Consider the following 22,742-nt stretch of genomic DNA (forward strand, 5'->3'; position numbering starts at 1 on the left):
TGGTGGTCCCGGCCCCTTCTCCCCCTAACAGAACGGAGGGTAGAGGAAGTAGCTAACTGTGGTGGTCCAGGCCCCTTCTCCCCCCATAACATTGTAACATCAGTGATTAATTAGCAGCATCAATTAAGTCAGTTTGAATTAACCTTTAAACTAGAACAGAAATTCAAAATTCCCATTAAAAATGTTCTTTAATTATTCATTGGACAGAACTAGTAGAACGAGGAAACCATGAAATAATACTGTTAAATTAATTATGAATACATTAGTATCCGTTCAGTTATAATATGTTTACCTTATTTATTATCCTAAATGTCTTAATATGAAACTCATTAGAAGGTAATAGAAATGCCTGATGCAGATTAATAAAATGCAACTGTTTCAGAGTGTACAGTACACTGCATCCTCCCATTATCCTCCCAGATCAGACCAAACTACACCTCCTCTGGCGCCCCCTAGGGGAGCATATTCAAACTGCACTTTCAAATACACACACAAAGGAATGTTGCTCTCTCAGTCAACAACAGTTTGAGAGCACATTCTTCGGTCATGAAATAAAATCTCTGGTACAATTTTACATCTATAGGGAATGCATTACTTATTGAATTCAATAAATGTACAAATAAGCAAGAGAAAACATTTTGACAGGTGCACCCTTATTCTAGCCTCATTCCACCGTCCTGACCGCTGCCTGATTCCACCATCCTGACCGCTGCCTGATTCACCATCCTGACCGCTGCTTGATTCACCATCCTGACCGCTGCCTGATTCCACCATCCTGACCGCTGCCTGATTCACCATCCTGACCGCTGCCTGATTCCACCATCCTGACCGCTGCCTGATTCCACCATCCTGACCGCTGCACTCCTTTGGTTTCACTTCACTTCATAGCCAAACAGAATGTAAGCTTGCGAGAACAGGATGGTCGTGCGAGGCTACCCTTATTCTATAATGGATCAAATCTCTTTGGTAAAATTATTAAATGTAGTCTATGTGTTATGTGTAAATGTGATGTGTGCCACAGCACCCGCTGAGTCTCCTTCTTACCGGGAAGTCTTCCAGCGCGTCAGGCATGAGGATGGTGAAGCGTTTGGTGCAGGAGGAGGCCTGGGTGGTGGTGGTCCTGGCCCCTCCTCCCCCTCTGTCCTCTGGACCTACTGTGGCCCCCTGGAGCCCTCCTCTGTCCTCTGGACCTACTGTGGCCCTCTGGAGCCCTCCCTGGCCTCCCGGTTGCAAGCCCAGCAGTCTGGTGTAATATTGGAACAGGTCGTCTCCCAGACGCACAGGAGACACATAGATCACCTCCACGTTCTCATCTACACACAGGAGACACATAGATCACCTCCACGTTCTCATCTACACACAGGAGACACATAGATCACCTCCACACAGGAGACACATAGATCACCTCCACGTTCTCATCTACACACAGGAGACACATAGATCACCTCCACACAGGAGACACATAGATCACCTCCACACAGGAGACACATTGATCACCTCCACGTTCTCATCTACACACAGGAGACACATAGATCACCTCCACGTTCTCATCTACACACAGAGACACATAGATCACCTCCATGTTCTCATCTACACACAGGAGACACATAGATCACCTCCACGTTCTCACCTCCACACAGGAGACACATAGATCACCTCCACTTTCTCATCTACACACAGAGACACATAGATCACCTCCACACAGGAGACACATAGATCACCTCCACACAGGAGACACATAGATCACCTCCACGTTCTCATCTACGCACAGGAGACACATAGATCACCTCCACGTTCTTATCTACACACAGAGATACACAGATCACCTCCACACAGAGACACATAGATCACCTCCACACAGAGACACATAGATCACCTCCACACAGAGACACATAGATCACCTCCACGTTCTCATCTACACACAGAGACACATAGATCACCTCCACACAGAGACACATAGATCACCTCCACACAGAGACACACAGATCACCTCCACACAGAGACACATAGATCACCTCCACATTCTCATCTACGCACAGGAGACACATAGATCACCTCCACGTTCTTATCTACACACAGAGACACACAGATCACCTCCACACAGAGACACACAGATCACCTCCACACAGAGACACACAGATCACCTCCATGTTCTTATCTACACACAGAGACACACAGATCACCTCCACACAGAGACACACAGATCACCTCCACACAGAGACACACAGATCACCTCCACACAGAGACACACAGATCACCTCCACACAGAGACACACATATCACCTCCACACAGAGACACATAGATCACCTCCACACAGAGACACATAGATCCCCTCCACACAGAGACACACAGATCACCTCCACACAGAGACACACAGATCACCTCCACGTTCTTATCTACACACAGAGACACATCGATCACCTCCACAACTCAGATCACAGCAGAGCAGTGGAGATATCAGGGTTTACAGGAGCTGTGGGCCATCCTGTATGGCTCAGTTGGTAAGATCGTGCTGCTTGCAACAACATGGCTGTGGGTTCAATTCTCCTAGGGATCTAACACGTACATACTAATGCAAATGTATGCGCTCACTGTGCGTCAAGTCACTTTGGATAAATGTGTCTTCTAAGTGGCATAGATGGAGACATGGTGTATAGACATGAGTGATTGTGTGTATAGCGTGAGTATTGAGATGGTGTGTTGTTGAATACAGTGTAAATACGGTGTATTCATAGGGCCCAGCGACATCACGTTTGCGTTCGATTTTGTTGTGTCCACCATCTTTAGGACCGCGGATTCTGACTAAGATGGGAAGTAACGCCAAGATCGCCCATCTAACTGCTCCTGAAAAAGATATCTTGAAAAGATTGGGTTGTGATCCATTTCTCGCTCCTAGCAAAGCTTTTCACGCCAATTAAATCAGCGAGAAATCCCTCCCCCTACACTGATGTACAGGGCCTTCAGAAAGTATTCACACCCCTTGACTTTTTCCACATTTTGTTGTGTTACAAAGTGGGATTAAAATAGATTGAATTGTAATATTTGGTCAACGATCTACACAAAATACTCTGTAATGTCAAAGTGGAAGAAAAATTCTAACATTTATGAAAAATAAAACACTAATATATCTTGATTAGATAAGTATTCACCCCCCTGAGACAATACATGTTAGAAACACCTTTGGCAGTGATTACAGCTGTGTCTTTTGGGGTAAATAGTTAAGAGCTTTGCACATCTGGATTGTACAATATTTGCCCATTATTATTTTTTAAATTCTTCAAGCTCTGTCAAATTGGTTGTTGATCTTTGCTAGGAAGCCATTTTTAAGTCTTGCCAGAGATTTTCAAGCAGATTTAAGTCAAAACTGTAACTAGGCCATTCAGGAACATTCAATGTCGTGTAGATTTGGCCTTGTGTTTTAGTTTATTGTCCTGCTGAATGGCTCCCAGTGTCTGGTGGAAAGCAGACTGAACCAGGTTTTCCTCTAGTCTCCCAGTGTCTGGTGGAAAGCAGACTGAACCAGGTTTTCCTCTAGTCTCCCAGTGTCTGGTGGAAAGCAGACTGAACCAGGTTTTCCTCTAGTCTCCCAGTGTCTGGTGGAAAGCAGACTGAACCAGGTTTTCCTCTAGACTCCCAGTGTCTGGTGGAAAGCAGACTGAACCAGGTTTTCCTCTAGTCTCCCAGTGTCTGGTGGAAAGCAGACTGAACCAGGTTTTCCTCTAGTCTCCCAGTGTCTGGTGGAAAGCAGACTGAACCAGGTTTTCCTCTAGTCTCCCAGTGTCTGGTGGAAAGCAGACTGAACCAGGTTTTCCTCTAGTCTCCCAGTGTCTGGTGGAAAGCAGACTGAACCAGGTTTTCCTCTAGACTCCCAGTGTCTGGTGGAAAGCAGACTGAACCAGGTTTTCCTCTAGTCTCCCAGTGTCTGGTGGAAAGCAGACTGAACCAGGTTTTCCTCTAGTCTCCCAGTGTCTGGTGGAAAGCAGACTGAACCAGGTTTTCCTCTAGTCTCCCAGTGTCTGGTGGAAAGCAGACTGAACCAGGTTTTCCTCTAGTCTCCCAGTGTCTGGTGGAAAGCAGACTGAACCAGGTTTTCCTACAGGACTCTGCCTGTGCTTAGCTCTATTCCGTTTATTTTTTATCCTGAAAAACTCCCTAGTCAATACCCATAACATAAGTGCCTTGTTGCAAAAATAATGCATGTTTTGAAATATTTTATATTCTGTACAAGCTTCCTTCTTTTCACTCTGTCATTTAGGTTAGTATTGTGGAGAAACTACAATGTGGTTGATCCATCCTCAGTTCTCATATCACAACCATTAAACTAACTGTTTGAAAATGACCATTGACCTCATGGTGAAATCCCTGAGTCATATATTTATTTATTTATTTTTTACCCATCTACCAATAGCTGCCCTTCTTTGTGAGGCATTGAAAAACCTCCCTGGTCTTTGTGCTTGAATCTGTGCTTGAAATTCACTACTCGATTGAGGGACTTTACAGATAAACTGTATGTGTGGGGTACAGAGATGGGTTAGTCATAAAAAAAAAACAATGTTAACAACTATTATTGAACACAATGAGTCCATGCAACTTGTTAAGCATATTTTTACTCCTGAACTTATTTAGGCTTGGCATAACAAAGGGGTTGAATACTTAAGACATTTCAGCTTTTCATTTTTTATTAATTTCTAAAAACAAACATTCCACTTCGGTATTGTATGTAGATCAGTGACACAAAATCTCAATGTAATCCATTTTAAAAATCAGGCTGTAAAACAACAAAATGTGGGAAAAGGGGTGTGAACACTTTCTGAAGGCGCTGTAGCTACCTAATCTGACATAAACAGCTAACAGCTTAACTTGTAGCTAGACATGCTGCCCCTAAATGAAGAGGTACTGTTATCAGAAATCAGTCTGTGGATCAGCTTGTTTCTCTGTGATTGGATCAGCTGTGGATCAGCTTGTTTCTCTGTGATTGGATCAGCTGTGGATCAGCTTGTTTCTCTGTGATTGGATCAGCTGTGGATCAGCTTGTTTCTCTGTGATTGGATCAGCTGTGGATCAGCTTGTTTCTCTGTGATTGGATCAGCTGTGGATCAGCTTGTTTCTCTGTGATTGGATCAGCTGTGGATCAGCTTGTTTCTCTGTGATTGGATCAGCTGTGGATCAGCTTGTTTCTCTGTGATTGGATCAGCTGTGGATCAGCTTGTTTCTCTGTGATTGGATCAGCTGTGGATCAGCTTGTTTCTCTGTGATTGGATCAGCTGTGGATCAGCTTGTTTCTCTGTGATTGGATCAGCTGTGGATCAGCTTGTTTCTCTGTGATTGGATCAGCTGTGGATCAGCCTGTTTCTCTGTGATTGGATCAGCTGTGGATCAGCTTGTTTCTCTGTGATTGGATCAGCTGTGGATCAGCTTGTTTCTCTGTGATTGGATCAGCTGTGGATCAGCTTGTTTCTCTGTGATTGGATCAGCTGTGGATCAGCTTGTTTCTCTGTGATTGGATCAGCTGTGGATCAGCTGACCGGAGGCTACTGCAGGCACTGACTTGCGGGAGTCACGGCAACAGCAGCTGCTTGAGCTAGCTAGGTAATGTTGGAGAAATCATGCTAGCTTTTGTGACATTGTCAAACTTCAGAAATACTGCTCATTGGTGCACAAAACAACTTAGCTAAATGTAAAATGGTACGACTAAAGGCGTCAGTATGCTTCAGTTCAGCTGGAGGCTAGCTGAAGTTGGCTAGGCCAACCAAACAAGTGTGCTGGAGGCTAGCTTAAGTCGGCTAGGCCAACCAAACGAGTGTGCTGGAGGCTAGCTGAAGTCGGCTAGGCCAACCAAACGAGTGTGCTGGAGGCTAGCTGAAGTCGGCTAGGCCAACCAAACGAGTGTGCTGGAGGCTAGCTGAAGTCGGCTAGGCCAACCAAACAAGTGTGCTGGAGGCTAGCTGAAGTCGGCTAGGCCAACCAAACGAGTGTGCTGGAGGCTAGCTGAAGTCAGCTAGGCCAACCAAACGAGTGTGCTGGAGGCTAGCTGAAGTCGGCTAGGCCAACCAAACGAGTGTGCTGGAAGCTAGCTGAAGTCGGCTAGGCCAACCAAACGAGTGTGCTGGAGGCTAGCTGAAGTCGGCTAGGCCAACCAAACGAGTGTGCTGGAGGCTAGCTGAAGTCGGCTAGGCCAACCAAACGAGTGTGCTGGAGGCTAGCTGAAGTTGGCTAGGCCAACCAAACGAGTGAGCTTGCATACTCCCTTAAAAGACCATCGCTTGGAAAACGAGAAAAAGCAGCAATAGTACGGTTTGTCCATTTTGACACACCGTAGCCAGTATACACTTCCTCAAAATAGATAACTCAAGAAATCTGCAATAAATGTTGACCTTTTTGCCTTAGTCGTACAATTTTACATCTAACTAAGATGTTTGGTGCAGTATTTCTCAATGAAACAATGTGCATGAAAACGAGCCGTCTCTCATTGAATGACAACAAAGACTTGAAGAATTTACTGTTGACCAATCACCAACGAAGGGGCGTAGTCTTCAGCTACCAACTTCGGCTTGCCTCTACAAAAATGTTGTGTGCCTGAACAGCCCAAAAAAACCTTACCAAAGTCCAAAACTAACAAAAACGTCACAAAATGTCATCATAATATATGCACAAACTCCTCGAAACTGTTTCGGCTGGGAAGCATGCGGACGTCTTAAGACTTCCTCATCAAAGAATGTTATAATTTACAGATGTATTGTTTCAGTTTTGATGAATTCAGCCTGTTTTAGACAACGCTGGGTTCCATCACTTGGGATCTATGAACATCTGACTGCAGAGCCCCAACACCTCCTACTGTACCTCTGACATCACACAGCCGTCCCATCTGGATGTTCTGCAGGATGTCAAAACCCTTCAGGCTGAAACGCTGCAACTGGGAGTAACCTGACAGAGGACACACATAGAACACAGAATACAGGGTTAGAACACAGAGAACACAGAATACAGGGTTAAAACACAGGGAACCTAACACATATAACACATAATACAGGGTTAGAACACATAGAACACAGAATACAGGGTTAGAACACATAGAACACAGAATACAGGGTTAGAACACAGGGAACCTAACACATATAACACATAATACAGGGTTAGAACACATAGAACACAGAATACAGGGTTAGAACACAGGGAACCTAACACATAGAACACAGAATACAGGGTTAGAACACATAGAACACAGAACACAGGGTTAGAACACAGGGAACCTAACACTTAGAACACAGAATACAGGGTTAGAACACAGGGAACCTAACACATAGAACACAGAATACAGGGTTAGAACACACAGAAAACAGAATACAGGGTTAGAACACAGGGAATCTAACACATATAACACATAATACAGGGTTAAAACACATAGAACACAGAATACAGGGTTAGAACACATAGAACACAGGGTTAGAACACAGGGAACCTAACACATATAACACAGAACACAGGGTTAGAACACATAGAACACAGAATACAGGGCTAGAACACAGGGAACCTAACACATATAACACAGAATACAGGGTTAGAACACAGGGAACCTAACACATAGAACACAGAACACAGGGTTACAACCTAACCCAATCTGCTATAACACAGAACACAGGGTTACAACCTAACCCAGTCTGCTATACAGAGAACACAGGGTTACAACCTAACCCAGTCTGCTATACACAGAGTCACATAAGACCCTGACCTGGCACACAGAGAACACTGGGTTAGAACCTCAAATAGAACCCAACCACACAGAAACACAGCATAGTGATAATGTGTAGAGGACTTCCCTGTGTGTCTGTCTGGTGGTCTGCCTGGCTGACCTGCCAGTGCTGTGAGAGAGAGACAATCCTCCGATGGATCATGGTAATTAAATTAAATGATTGACTTCCGGCTAATTAACAACAATGGGGTTCAACTAGCTAATTATCTTCTCCTAGCTCAACACAGCAGCAAACACAAAGGCACGCAAACACACACACACATCACTCTACTCCTCTGAGGCCCGGAGTGCACATAAAACATTCCATCTGCTTGTAATTAGCTCTAATAATCATTTGAGACAACTGTTTATTAAGGATTGAGAATGCAAGCCTGATTGCAGTTGAAACTATTGCAGCTCTGTGGGTGTAATATTTATTGACAATTTTGATACCTTCTGGAAACAAAGCTCGTATTATAAGGAGGATGGGATCCACCCAAATCATTTGGGTTCCTGGATCCTTTCACAACATTATAAGGCTGCGTTGAGACAATGACTTATCAAATCCAGCTAATTGAATCCCTACCATTGTGTCGCTGAGTTGTCATAACGCTTCAGCAAATGTACATTATCCTAGGGGCGCTGGAAGACACAATGTAAGTAACCTAATTTATGTCCCTCTTACTGCCCTGAATGCCTCTGCTGATCCTACAGCTATTGTATGCAGTAATCATATGCCTATGAACCAGAATAATACTGTTAGCACTGAGGTGGTGTGCCCTAGTAGGAAGTCCACTGTGTGCATCTCACCCCGCACTAATAAAAATAACTTGAGCATGTCTACCTCTGCTAAGCTTCCCAATAAAGAAAGAAAAACAATTAAGCATCCCAGAAAAGTGTTAAAAATAGCCCACGTTAACATATGTAGCTTAAGAAACAAGGTTCATGAAATCAATAATTTGCTAGTAACAGATGACATTCATATTCTGACAATCTCTGAAACTCCCTTAGATAATACCTTTGATGATACAGTGGTAGCAATACATGGTTATAAGATCTACAGAAAAGACAGAAATGCCAAAGGTGGAGGTGTTGCTGTTTATATTCAGAACCTGTAAAGCTTAGAGAGGATCTCATGTTAAATACTGTTGAAGTAATATGGCTACAGGTTCATCTGCCTCACCTAAAGCCCATTCTGGTGGGAAGCTGCTATAGACCACCAAGTGCTAACAGTCAGTATCTGGATAAAATGTGTGAAATGCTTGATAATGTATGTGATATCAATAGAGATATATACTTTCTGGGTGATTTAAATATTTACTGGCTTTCATCAAGCTGCCCACTCAAGAAAAAGCTTCAAACTGTAACTAGTGCCTGCAACCTGGTTCAGGTTATCAATCAACCTACCAGGGTAGTTACAAACAGTACAGGAATTAAATCATCAACATGTATTGATCATATATTTACTAATGCTGCAGAAATTTGTTTGAAAGCAGTATCCAAATCCATTGGATGTAGTGATCACAATAAATCAAATCAAATCAAATCAAATTTTATTGGTCACATGCGCCGAATACAACAGGTGCAGACATTACAGTGAAATGCTTACTTACAGCCCTTAACCAACAGTGCATTTATTTTAAACAAAAAAAGTAAGAATAAAACAACAACAAAAAAAGTGTTGAGAAAAAAAGAGCAGAAGTAAAATAAAGTGACAGTGGGGAGGCTATATATACAGTAAAATAAAGTGACAGTAGGGAGGCTATATATACAGGGGGGTACCGTTGCAGAGTCAATGTGCGGGGGCACCGGCTAGTTGAGGTAGTTGAGGTAATATGTACATGTGGGTAGAGTTAAAGTGACTATGCATAAATACTTAACAGAGTAGCAGCAGCGTAAAAAGGAAGGGGTGGGGGGGCAGTGCAAATAGTCCGGGTAGCCATGATTAGCTGTTCAGGAGTCTTATGGCTTGGGGGTAGAAGCTGTTGAGAAGTCTTTTGGACCTAGACTTGGCACTCCGGTACCGCTTGCCGTGCGGTAGCAGAGAGAACAGTCTATGACTAGGGTGGCTGGAGTCTTTGACAATTTTGAGGGCCTTCCTCTGACACCGCCTGGTATAGAGGTCCTGGATGGCAGGGAGCTTTGCCCCAGTGATGTACTGGGCCGTACGCACTACCCTCTGTAGTGCCTTGCGGTCAGAGGCCAAGCAGTTGCCATACCAGGCGGTGATGCAACCAGTCAGGATGCTCTCGATGGTGCAGCTGTATAATTTTTTTGAGGATCTGAGGACCCATGCCAAATCTTTTTAGTCTCCTGAGGGGGAATAGGCTTTGTCGTGCCCTCTTCACGACTGTCTTGGTGTGTTTGGACCATGATAGTTCGTTGGTGATGTGGACACCAAGGAACTTGAAGCTCTCAACCTGTTCCACTACAGCCCCGTCGATGAGAATGGGGGCGTGCTCAGTCCTCTTTTTTTCCTGTAGTCCACAATCATCTCCTTTGTCTTGGTCACGTTGAGGGAGAGGTTGTTGTCCTGGCACCACACGGCCAGATCTCTGACCTCCTCCCTATAGGCTGTCTCATCGTTGTCGGTGATCAGGCCTACCACTGTTGTGTCGTCGGCAAACTTAATGATGGTGTTGGAGTCGTGCCTGGCCATGCAGTCATGGGTGAACAGAGAGTACAGGAGGGGACTGAGCACGCACCCCTGAGGGGGCCCCCGTGTTGAGGATCAGTGTGGCAGATGTGTTGTTACCTACCCTTACCACCTGGGGGCGGCCCGTCAGGAAGTCCAGGATCCAGTTGCAGAGGGAGGTGTTTAGTCCCAGGATCCTTAGCTTAGTGATGAGCTTAGAGGGCACTATGGTGTTGAATGCTGAGCTGTAGTCAATGAATAGCATTCTCACGTAGGTGTTCCTCTTGTCCAGGTGGGAAAGGGCAGTGTGGAGTGCGATAGAGATTGCATCATCTGTGGATCTGTTGGGGCGGTATGCAAATTGGAGTGGGTCTAGGGTTTCTGGGATTATGCTGTTGATGTGAGCCATGACCAGTCTTTCAAAGCACTTCATGGCTACAGACGTCAGTGCTACGGGTCGGTAGTCATTTAGGCAGGTTATCTTAGAGTTCTTGAATATATAGTAGCCATATCTAGGAAAACCAAAGTTCCAAAGGATGGGCCTAATATAGTGTATAAGAGGTCATACAAGAAGATTAGTAGTGATTCTTATGTTGTTGATGTGAATAATATTTGTTGGTCCGTAGTGTGTAATGACGAGCAACCAGACGCTGCACTTGACACATTTATGAAATTGCTTATTCCAGTTACTAATTGTCACGCCCTGGCTCTGGGGACACTTGTATGTTGAGCCAGGGTGTGCATTTCATTTGTGTATCTAGTATGTGTATTTCTATGTTGGCCTGAGTGGCTCCCAATCAGAGGCAACGAGTGTCAGCTGTCGTTGGTTGTCTCTGATTGGGAGCCATATTTAAACTGTCTGTTTCCCATTTGTGTTTGTGGGATCTTGTTTCAAGTCTGTTTATGTTAGACCGTGAACTGTCACGTATCGTTTGTTGTTTTTGATAGTGTCTCTAATTAAAGAGTATGTTTGCCTGCAACGCTGCGCCTTGGTCCTCATCTCTGTTTGACGATCGTGACAGAAGATCCCACCTCGACTGGATCAAGCAGCGTGACGAGGAGAGAGGATGGACTTGGGAGGAGATGAGTGCGAGTCTGGCAAGAGGGATGGAGGCCTTGGCCACGGGTAGGAGTGAAGCCCATACATTTTTTAGGGGGGGGGCTAACGCCGTGGACGACGGGGCAGCAGGAGGCCGCCAGGTTACGGGAGTCACTGGTCACCAGGGGGAAGGAGGATGTAGAGGCACGGCGAGAGGTACTGGCGTGTGTTGCCAGTCCGGTCCGGCCTGTTCCTGATCCCCACGTAGGGCCAGTGGTGTGTGTTCCCAGTACGGTCCGGCCTGTTCCTGCCACTCGCACCAAGTCAGTGGTGCGCTTCGTCAGCCCAGCTCGGCCCGTTCCTGCTCCCCACACCAAGTCAGTGGTGCGCTTCGTCAGCCCGGCACGGCCCGTTCCTGCTCCCCGCACCAAGTCAGTGGTGCGCTTCGTCAGCCCGGTCCGGCCCGCTCCTGCTCCCCACACCAAGCCAGTGGTGTGCGTCGTCAGTCCGGCACGGCCTGTGCCTGTTCCACCGGTGGCTGGTCCGGCACCGGTCAGATGCTTCACGCCGGAGCTAGGGCAATCCGCTCCACCAGTGTGCAGTCCAGCTCCGGTCAGCGGGGCCAGACCGGACCAGGGGTACTTTAGGGGGTTGGAGGGGATCAGGCCCGGAGCCGGATCCGCCGCCTGGGCGGAGTGCCCACCCGGTCCCTCCCCTGTGGTGTTTGGTGGGCGCGGTCGGAGTCCGCGCCTTTAGGGGGGGGTACTGTCACGCCCTGGCTCTGGGGACACTTGTATGTTGAGCCAGGGTGTGCATTTCATTTGTGTATCTAGTATGTGTATTTCTATGTTGGCCTGAGTGGCTCCCAATCAGAGGCAACGAGTGTCAGCTGTCGTTGGTTGTCTCTGATTGGGAGCCATATTTAAACTGTCTGTTTCCCATTTGTGTTCGTGGGATCTTGTTTCAAGTCTGTTTATGTTAGACCGTGAACTGTCACGTATCGTTTGTTGTTTTTGATCGTGTCTCTAATTAAAGAGTATGTTTGCCTGCAACGCTGCGCCTTGGTCCTCATCTCTGTTTGACGATCGTGACACTAATAAGCGTGCACCTATTAAGAAAATGACTGTAAAAACTGTTAAATCCCTGTGGATTGATGAAGATTGAAAAATTGTATGGTTGAGAAGGATGAGGCAAATGGAATGGCAAATAAGTCTGGCTGTACAACCGATTGGCAAACGTACTGCAAATTGTGAAATCATGTGACTAAACTGAATAAAAAGAAGAAGAAACTACACTATGAAACTAAGATAAATGACATAAAGAATGATAGTAAAAAGTTTGAGCGCCTTAAATGAAATTTTGGGCAAAAAGGCAAACTCCGCTCCATCAATTATTGAATCATCACAAAACCCACTGATATTGCCAACTACTTTAATAATTGTTTCATTGGCAAGATTAGCAAACTTAGGCATGACATGCCAGCAACAAACGCTGACACTACAAATCCAAGTATATATGACCAAATTATGAAAGACAAGCTTTGTAATTTTGAATTCCGTAAAGTAAGTGTGGAAGAGGTACGTTATTTTTTTTTTTTGTCTATCAACAATGACAAGCCACCGGGGTCTGACAACGTGGATGGGAAATGACTGAGGATAATAGCAGATGATATTGCTACTCCTATTTGCCACATCTTCAATTTAAGCCTACTAGAAAGTGTGTGCCCTCAGGCCTGGAGGGAAGCAAAAGTTATTCCCCTACCTAAGAATAGTAAAGCCCCCTTTACTGGCTCAAATAGCCGACCAATCAGCCTGTTACCAACCCTTAGTAAACTATTGGAAAATATTGTGTTTGACCAGATACAATGCTATTTTACAGTAAACAAAATTGACAACAGACTTTCAGCACGCTTATAGGGAAGGACATTCAACAACGCACAGCACTTGTACAAATGACTGATGATTGGCTGAGAGAAATTGATGATAAAAAAGATTGTGGGGGCTGTTTTGTTAGACTTCAGTGCGGCTTTTGACATTATCGATCATAGTCTGTTGCTGGAAAAAACAATGTGTTATGGCTTTGGCTTATGGCTTTACATTCCCTGCTATATTGTGGATAAAGAGTTACCTGTCAAACAGAACACAGAGGGTGTTCTTTAAATGGAAGCCCTTTACTTGTTTAAATCTTTACTAATGACCTGCCACTGGCTCTGAGTAAAGCCAGTGTGTCTATGTATGCGGATGACTCAACACTATACACGTCAGCTACTACAGCGACTGAAATGACAGTAAGCAACACTTAACAAAGAGCTGCAGTTAGTTTCAGAATGGGTGGCAAGGAATAAGTTAGTCCTGAATATTTCAAAAACTAAAAGCATAGTATTTGGGACTAATCATTCACTACACCTTAAACCTCAACTAAATCTTGTAATGAATAATGTAGAAATTGAGCAAGTTGAGGAGACTAAACTGCTTGGAGTAACCCTGGATTGTAAACTGTCCTGGTAAAAACATATTGATACAACAGTAGCTAGGATGGGGAGAAGTCTGTCCATAATAAATCACTGCTCTGCCTTTTTAACAGCACTGTCAACAAGGCAGGTCCTACAGGCCCTAGTTTTGTCGCACCTGGACTACTGTTCAGTCGTGTGGTCAGGTGCCACAAAGAGGGACTTAGGAAAATTGCAATTGGCTCAGAACAGGGCAGCACGGCTGGCCCTTGGATGTACACAGAGAGCTAACATTAATAATATGCATGTCAATCTCTCCTGGCTCAAAGTGGAGGAGAGATTGACTTCATCATAACTTGTATTTGTGAGAGGTATTGACATGTTGAATGCTCCGAGCTGTCTGTTTGAACTACTGGCACACAGGTCGAACAATCATGCATACCCCACAAGACATGCCACCAGAGGTCTCTTCACAGTCCCCAAGTCCAGAACAGACTATGGGAGGCGCACAGTACTACATAGAGCCATGACTACATGGAACTCTATTCCACATCAAGTAAGTCATACCAGCAGTAAAATTAGATTTAAAAAACAGATAAAAATACACCTTATGGAACAGCGGGGACTGTGAAGCAACACAAACATATGATAACATACACACTATACACACATGTACACATGGATTTTGTGTTATAGATATGTGGTAGTAGAGGGCACACACTTCATACAGTTCAAGTCGGAAGTTTACATACACTTAGGTTGGAGTAATTAAAACTTGTTTTTCAACCACTCCACAAATGTCTTGTTAACAAACTATGGTTTTGGCAAGTCGGTTAGGACATCTACTTTGTGCATGACACAAGTAATTTTTCCAACAATTGTTTACAGACATATAATTTCACTTATAATTCACTGTATCACAATTCCAGTGGGTCAGAAGTTTACATACACTAAGTTGACTTTGCCTTTAAACAGCTTGGAAAATTCCAGAAAATGATGTCATGGCTTTAGAAGCTTCTGATAGGCTAATTGACATCATTTGAGTCAATTGGAGGTGTACCTGTGGATGTATTTCAAGGCATACCTTCAAACTCAGTGCCTCTTTGCTTGACATCAAGGGAAAATCAAAAGAAATCAGCCAAGACCTCAGAAAAGAAATTGTAGACCTCCACAAGTCTGGTTTATCCTTGGGAGCAATTTCCAAATGACTGAAGGTACCACGTTCATCTGTACAAACAATAGTACGCAAGTATAAACACCATGGGACCACGCAGCCGTCATACCGCTCAGGAAGGAGACGCGTTCTGTCTCCTAGAGATGAACGTACTTTGGTGCCAAAAGTGCAAATCAATCCCAGAACAACAGCAAAGGACCTTGTGAAGATGCTGGAGGAAACAGGTACGAAAGTATCTATATCCACAGTAAAATGAGTCCTATATCGACATAACCTGAAAGGCCGCTCAGCAGGGAAGAAGCCACTGCTCCAAAACCGCCATAAAAAAGCCAGACTACGGTTTGCAACTGCACATGGGGACAAATATTGTACTTTTTGGAGAAATGTCCTCTGGTCTGATGAAACAAAAATAGAACTGTTTGGCCATAATGACCATTGTTATGTTTGGAGGAAAAAGGGGAACGCTTGCAAGCCGAAGAACACCATCCAAACCGTGAAGCACGGGGTGGCAGCATCATGCTGTGGGGGTGCTTTGCTGTAGGAGGGACTGGTGCACTTCACAAAATAGATGGCATCATGAGGAAGGAAAATTATGTGGATATATTGAAGCAACATCTCAAGACATCAGTCAGGAAGTTAAAGATTGGTCGCAAATGGGTCTTCCAAATGGACAATGACCCCAAGCATACTTCCAAAGTTGTGGCAAAATGGCTTAAGGACAACAAAGTCAAGGTATTGGAGTGGCCATCACAAAGACCTGACCTCAATCCTATAGAACATTTGTGGGCAGAACTGAAAAAGCGTGTGCGAGCAAGGAGGCCTACAAACCTGACTCAGTTACACCAGCTCGGTCAGGAGGAATGGGCCAAAATTCACCCAACTTATTGTGGGAAGCTTGTGGATGGCTACCCGAAACGTTTGACCCAAGTTAAACAATTTAAAGGCAATGCTACCAAATACTAATTGAGTGTATGTAAACTTCTGACCCACTGGGAATGTGATGAAAGAAATAAAAGTTGAAATAAATCATTCTCTCTACTATTATTCTGACATTTCACATTCTTAAAATAAAGTGGTGATCCTAGCTGACCTAAGACAGGGAATTTTTACTAGGATTAAAATGTCAGGAATTGTGAAAAACTGAGTTTAAATGTGTTTGGCTAAGGTGTGTGTAAACTTCCGACTTCAACTGTATGTTGTGAAATCTGTTATGAATGTATTGTAATGTTTTTAAAATGTATAATTGCCTTCATTTAGCTGGACCCCAGGAAGAGTAGCTGCTGCCTTGGCAGGAACTAATGGGGATCCATAATAAACCCCAGGAAGAGTAGCTGCTGCCTTGCCAGGAACTAATGGGGATCCATAATAAACCCCAGGAAGAGTAGCTGCTGCCTTGGCAGGAACTAATGGGGATCCATAATAAACCCCAGGAAGAGTAGCTGCTGCCTTGGCAGGAACTAATGGGGATCCGTAATAAACCCCAGGAAGAGTAGCTGCTGCCTTGGCAGGAACTAATGGGGATCCATAATAAACCCCAGGAAGAGTAGCTGCTGCCTTGGCAGGAACTAATGGGGATCCATAATAAACCCCAGGAAGAGTAGCTGCTGCCTTGGCAGGAACTAATGGGGATCCATAATAAATACAAATACAAACTCAAAGTCGTGTGCTTTACTTTCTAACTGACAAAGGAGGCTATCTAGACGACCCACGATGGATACTGTAGAAACAAGATACAGTATTTCATCCAATAGTTGTAAATTGTCATGAGGGGGCAGAACACATCCTCTGTGTCTAATGGTTAATGGATATTCATTAGCTTTAACTCCAAATCTTTATGTTCACTTCCCTCCCTCCCTGGCATTCAGACTCTCATGGTCTCCTCATGGTTTTCCTGCAGAGACCACAGACCTATTTCGAGCAGTGCCAGTCTAGCTGGTGGTTAGTGTGAGTGTGTCTGAATGAGGGAGAGCTACCTACCCAGTGATGGGATGTGTATGATGGTCCTCCTGGAAGACTGGATGTGTTTCCAGTTGGCTGACAGATACTGGAGGAGGACAAGAACATGGATCAGTGATGGGACTGTCCTGAAGACACACACACTAAACACACAGACACACTTACACACATTCACACACACACACACACACACACACACACACACACACACACACACACACACACACACACACACACACACACACACACACACACACACACGGTAGCAGTAAATTAACTGGTGGGCACTAGTCCTAATTAATAGACCGGCTGAGTCCATGAAGATGTTAAAACCAAGATGACAGGCTAGCACAGAGACAAGACAGAAGACATCTGAACTGAGATGGATATGATGCACTGACAGAGAAACAGACAGAGACACAGACAGAGACACAGACAGAGACAGACACAGACACAGACACATAGACAGAGACAGAGACAGACACAGACAGAGAATCTGAGGGTACATAGTGCTGTTATATCAAAACAGACGTCTAATTTAGATGTCAGACTATCAAGGGTACAGAGGATTCTCTGCTCAGTCAGAAGTGTAATGTGCTGGGTGAGCTCATCTAGGTATGACAGACAGACAGACAGACGGACGGACGGACAGACAGACAGACCTGTCCCCTGATGCGGTAGTTGTCCAGGTGTGTCCTCCTGCTCTCCTGCAGGCTCTTCCTGACGCGGCCCAGTTGAGCGTGCATCAGCCAGGAGATAGCGATGGTCCCTGCCGCCCACTTCCTTTGACGGTGGCGCAGGTAGGCATTGCGGGCCCAGTGGCGCCTCCAGCAGCTCTGGATCCGTGCTGCGGCTGCCTCTGTGCCTCCCTCCCCCCGGTAGCGCTGCCCTGGTCGGTACACCAGGTCCCAAACCTCCTCTCTGTTCTCCAGCACCGAGAGGAGACACTCCACCGAGCTACTGCCTCCTCCTCCTCCTCCTCCTCCTCCTCCTACGGCCCAGTCCAGATCCCCGCCCTGGACAAGGAGACGGACAGTCATCCGTAGTGGGATTGCACCAATGTAACTTCTAATTTTTTTTCTCCAGTACTGAGCAAATTTCAGGTCTGCTGTGAGCAAACTTGAATGTTGTGGAAAATTCTGTGCAACTTCCGGCACGCGTTTACTGTGAACACTGAGGCTGTACCCGCTTTAAGATACACGTTTTAACAGTGGCCAAGTAGGCTACTGTGGCTATTTGATCATAATGTAGGCCTACCAGAGTGGCATACCATAAAGAAAAATGAAAATGCATCCCGTAACATTTTAACATGGAAATAGCTGATCTAGCTATGATACTGCCTACAGTAGCAGCCAATGTGTGGTGTTCAATGTAGGCCTACATTCCATGAGGTGTTTTTTTTAAACATTATGCAGGGCTTAATTAACTAGCAAAGAATATGAACACGCGCGGCTACACGCAGCTCTGTGCTTTGATCTCAAAACAAACGCATCTACTCGCCACCACCTGTCAATGCAATAGAATCCTCCTCCGATGCGCTCTGCCTAAAACAAAATCACAGACTTAAGTCTTGCACAGTCAGATGTTTTTCATATTATGTTGATTTCGATCGCAGTTCCCACCGTAGAGGAAAACGTTGTAAAGGGGGAAAACGTTGTAAAGTTGAGTGAAGTTCACCCACCTGTGCCAGCTCTACTAGCCTCTCTCCGTTGACCCTGGCCATGGGGACGGCATAGCGCCTCAGCAGACTCGCCAGCCCCCACAGCACCTCCACCAGCAGGCCCCAGCACAGGCAGTAGTGCTGCTTGAAGCGGCAGAAGTCTGGGGCCACGGGGTTGATGCGGCCCTCCAGGATGGTGAAGGAGAACTTACTGACGGTTGTGGAAGCCAGAGCAGGGAGACACTGGAGAGAGACAAAGCAATACTGGATTAGAGAACAGAGAAGCAAACATCAGAACTACGTATCAAAACACTGGGTGAGTCTGAGATACTAAAGGCTGCAGTTTGATTGGATAACGGTTAGAATGAGGTGGTCCATGGTTGTATTTCCCTACATATGAGACCTTGAAATGGGTACTGACCAATCAAATGCCCTGGTACATCAAAAACATGCTTCAAATAAGTGGTAGCCTTCTCTTCACTCTCATCACAAATAACAATCATGGATACAGAGACTAGTTGAAGGTCATCTCCGAACCATCAACCATGTGCTGACAACCTAATAGTCTGTTACAAGCTGACAACCTAACAGTCTGTTACAAGCTGAAATCAGGTAATCAGCTTTAAAACAGCAAATTGTCATCTCCACCCCATAGCAAATGTGTAGAACTGCAGGAAAACTACTAAAAAAATGATCTCCACCCCATGGCAAAATGAGCAGAATTGCAGAAAACTTGCTTTAAAACTGCAACATTTTCTCTACGCCCCCTGACAAAATTGCTTAGGGCCCCCAAAAGGCTAGTTTCTTTACTAGCTCTGGTGACAAGTAGAGTTTTGCAACCCTAGTCACAAGAGACGAGGTCCAAGCTGGTTACCTGGGGGTGGAGGGGTGAGACAGGAGGTACTAACCTGGGGGTGGAGGGATGAGACAGGAGGTACTAACCTGGGGGTGGAGGGGTGAGACAGGAGGTACTAACCTGGGGGTGGAGGGGTGAGACAGGAGGTACTAACCTGGGGGTGGAGGGGTGAGACAGGAGGTACTAACCTGGGGGTGGAGGGGTGAGACAGGAGGTACTAACCTGGGGATGGAGGGGTGAGACAGGAGGTACTAACCTGGGGGTGGAGGGGTGAGACAGGAGGTACTAACCTGGGGGTGGAGGGGTGAGACAGGAGGTACTAACCTGGGGGTGGAGGGGGTGAGACAGGAGGTACTAACCTGGGGGTGGAGGGGTGAGACAGGAGGTACTAACCTGGGGGTGGAGGGGTGTGACAGGAGGTACTAACCTGGGGGTAGAGGGGTGAGACAGGAGGTACTAACCTGGGGGTGGAGGGGTGAGACAGGAGGTACTAACCTGGGGGTGGAGGGGTGAGACAGGAGGTACTAACCTGGGGGTGGAGGGGGTGAGACAGGAGGTACTAACCTGGGGGTGGAGGGGTGAGACAGGAGGTACTAACCTGGGGATGGAGGGGTGAGACAGGAGGTACTAACCTGGGGGGTGGAGGGGTGAGACAGGAGGTACTAACCTGGGGGTGGAGGGGTGAGACAGGAGGTACTAACCTGGGGGTGGAGGGGTGAGACAGGAGGTACTAACCTGGGGGTGGAGGGGTGAGACAGGAGGTACTAACCTGGGGGTGGAGGGGTGAGACAGGAGGTACTAACCTGGGGGTGGAGGGGTGAGACAGGAGGTACTAACCTGGGGGTGGAGGGGTGAGACAGGAGGTACTAACCTGGGGGTGGAGGGGTGAGACAGGAGGTACTAACCTGGGGGTAGAGGGTGAGACAGGAGGTACTAACCTGGGGGTGGAGGGGTGAGACAGGAGGTACTAACCTGGGGGTGGAGGGGTGAGACAGGAGGTACTAACCTGGGGGTGGAGGGGTGAGACAGGAGGTACTAACCTGGGGGTGGAGGGGTGCAAGCCGTGCGGCTCCCTGGGACATTTGCCTGTGTTCGGAGCTCTTGGAGGTGGCGGAGGTGGGCGGGGTGTGGATGGCGGAGGTGGACAGGCGTTCTCTGCCGTGACTGTGGGAGGGGCCAGGATCCTTGCCCCAGGTCAACTCCTTCTGACCCTGCAATGGCTTCTCTGTCAGGGCTAAGGGGAAAACATTTTCTTTAAATTCTGTTTCAAAAATACATGTTTGTCATGTAGCAGACTCTCTTATCCAGTAGATAGGGGTTATAAAGTAGGTCAAACATACACCTATCATAACCATTACCAATAAAACCTTCAGAACTACACACTACCTGCAAACTCAGAGCTAGTAAAGACACTCAGAGCTAGTAGACACTCAGAGCTAGTAAAGACACTCAGAGCTAGTAGACACTCAGAGCTAGTAAAGACACTCAGAGCTAGTAGACACTCAGAGCTAGTAGACACTCAGAGCTAGTAAAGACACTCAGAGCTAGTAGACACTCAGAGCTAGTAGACACTCAGAGCTAGTAAAGACACTCAGAGCTGGTAAAGACACTCAGAGCTAGTAGACACTCAGAGCTAGTAGACACTCAGAGCTAGTAGACACTCAGAGCTAGTAAAGACACTCAGAGCTAGTAGACACTCAGAGCTAGTAGACACTCAGAGCTAGTAAAGACACTCAGAGCTAGTAAAGACACTCAGAGCTAGTAAAGACACTCAGAGCTAGTAAAGACACTCAGAGCTAGTAAAGACACTCAGAGCTAGTAGACACTCAGAGCTAGTAGACACTCAGAGCTAGTAAAGACACTCAGAGCTAGTAGACACTCAGAGCTAGTAGACACTCAGAGCTAGTAGACACTCAGAGCTAGTAAAGACACTCAGAGCTAGTAGACACTCAGAGCTGGTAAAGACACTCAGAGCTAGTAGACACTCAGAGCTAGTAAAGACACTCAGAGCTAGTAGACACTCAGAGCTAGTAGACACTCAGAGCTAGTAAAGACACTCAGAGCTAGTAAAGACACTCAGAGCTAGTAAAGACAGAGCTAGTAAAGACACTCAGAGCTAGTAAAGACACTCAGAGCTAGTAGACACTCAGAGCTAGTAGACACTCAGAGCTAGTAAAGACACTCAGAGCTAGTAGACACTCAGAGCTAGTAGACACTCAGAGCTAGTAAAGACACTCAGAGCTAGTAAAGACACTCAGAGCTAGTAAAGACAGAGCTAGTAAAGACACTCAGAGCTAGTAAAGACACTCAGAGCTAGTAGACACTCAGAGCTAGTAAAGACACTCAGAGCTAGTAAAGACACTCAGAGCTAGTAGACACTCAGCGCTGGTAAAGACGGTACAACAGTACAACAGTTAAGTGTTAGTACATCAATTTGTGTAACTAGGTAGATACAGCCATCACTGTCAAACCTGACTGGACCCTGTCTCACTCTCTTGGCAGACAGACAGACAGACATGCAGCCTCTTTAAATATACAGTAGATGGGGGAATTACACAGAAAGAGACATCAATAAGGAACCAAAGAGATCAAGGGGAATAAATCCCATTTACAGATTGGATCGGGTTTCCAGAAACGTAGTAGGGGTGTAGGAGAAGGACCTGTTGTGGTCTGTGTTGTAGCAATCACATCTCAACACAATGCTCTGAGTGCCACCGTGGCAGGGCTAGTGGGGCAGAGGTCCCATGCCAAGCTGATCTCACAGCAGTGATCCGTTGCAAGGAGAGAGCTCTTTCTCCATGCCAAGCTGATCTCACAGCAGTGATCCGTTGCAAGGAGAGAGCTCTTTCTCCATGCCAAGCTGATCTCACAGCAGTGATCCGTTGCAAGGAGAGAGCTCTTTCTCCATGCCTGGCCAAGCATTAGCAGGCAGCAGTGATCCGTTGCAAGGAGAGAGCTCTTTCTCCATGCCTGGCCAAGCATTAGCAGGCAGCAGTGATCCGTTGCAAGGAGAGAGCTCTTTCTACATGCCTGGCCAAGCATTAGCAGGCAGCAGTGATCCGTTGCAAGGAGAGAGCTCTTTCTCCATGCCTGGCCAAGCATTAGCAGGCAGCAGTGATCCGTTGCAAGGAGAGAGCTCTTTCTCCATGCCTGGCCAAGCATTAGCAGGCAGCAGTGATCCGTTGCAAGGAGAGAGCTCTTTCTCCATGCCAAGCTGATCTCACATCAGTGATCTGTTGCAAG

The 22,742-nt window shown here is 46.1% G+C and overlaps 1 protein-coding gene across 1 annotated transcript in view; it reads right to left on the reverse strand.

Annotated features, from left to right (window-relative positions):
- The window catches only part of iqch (IQ motif containing H), a 126,833-nt gene that overhangs the window by 84,169 nt on the left and 19,922 nt on the right, over positions 1–22,742 (reverse strand). Inside the window, exons 8-13 of the mRNA XM_045207903.1 lie at positions 20,540–20,733; positions 18,665–18,886; positions 17,646–17,999; positions 17,005–17,071; positions 6,842–6,925; positions 1,045–1,313 (exon numbers count right to left, since the gene is read on the reverse strand). Of these exons, the coding sequence (XP_045063838.1) occupies positions 1,045–1,313; positions 6,842–6,925; positions 17,005–17,071; positions 17,646–17,999; positions 18,665–18,886; positions 20,540–20,733 (1,190 nt within the window). The remainder of the gene's footprint in view (positions 1–1,044; positions 1,314–6,841; positions 6,926–17,004; positions 17,072–17,645; positions 18,000–18,664; positions 18,887–20,539; positions 20,734–22,742) is intronic.

This window comes from Coregonus clupeaformis, chromosome 26 (genome assembly GCF_020615455.1).
Source record: "Coregonus clupeaformis isolate EN_2021a chromosome 26, ASM2061545v1, whole genome shotgun sequence".
NCBI lineage: Eukaryota > Metazoa > Chordata > Actinopteri > Salmoniformes > Salmonidae > Coregonus > Coregonus clupeaformis.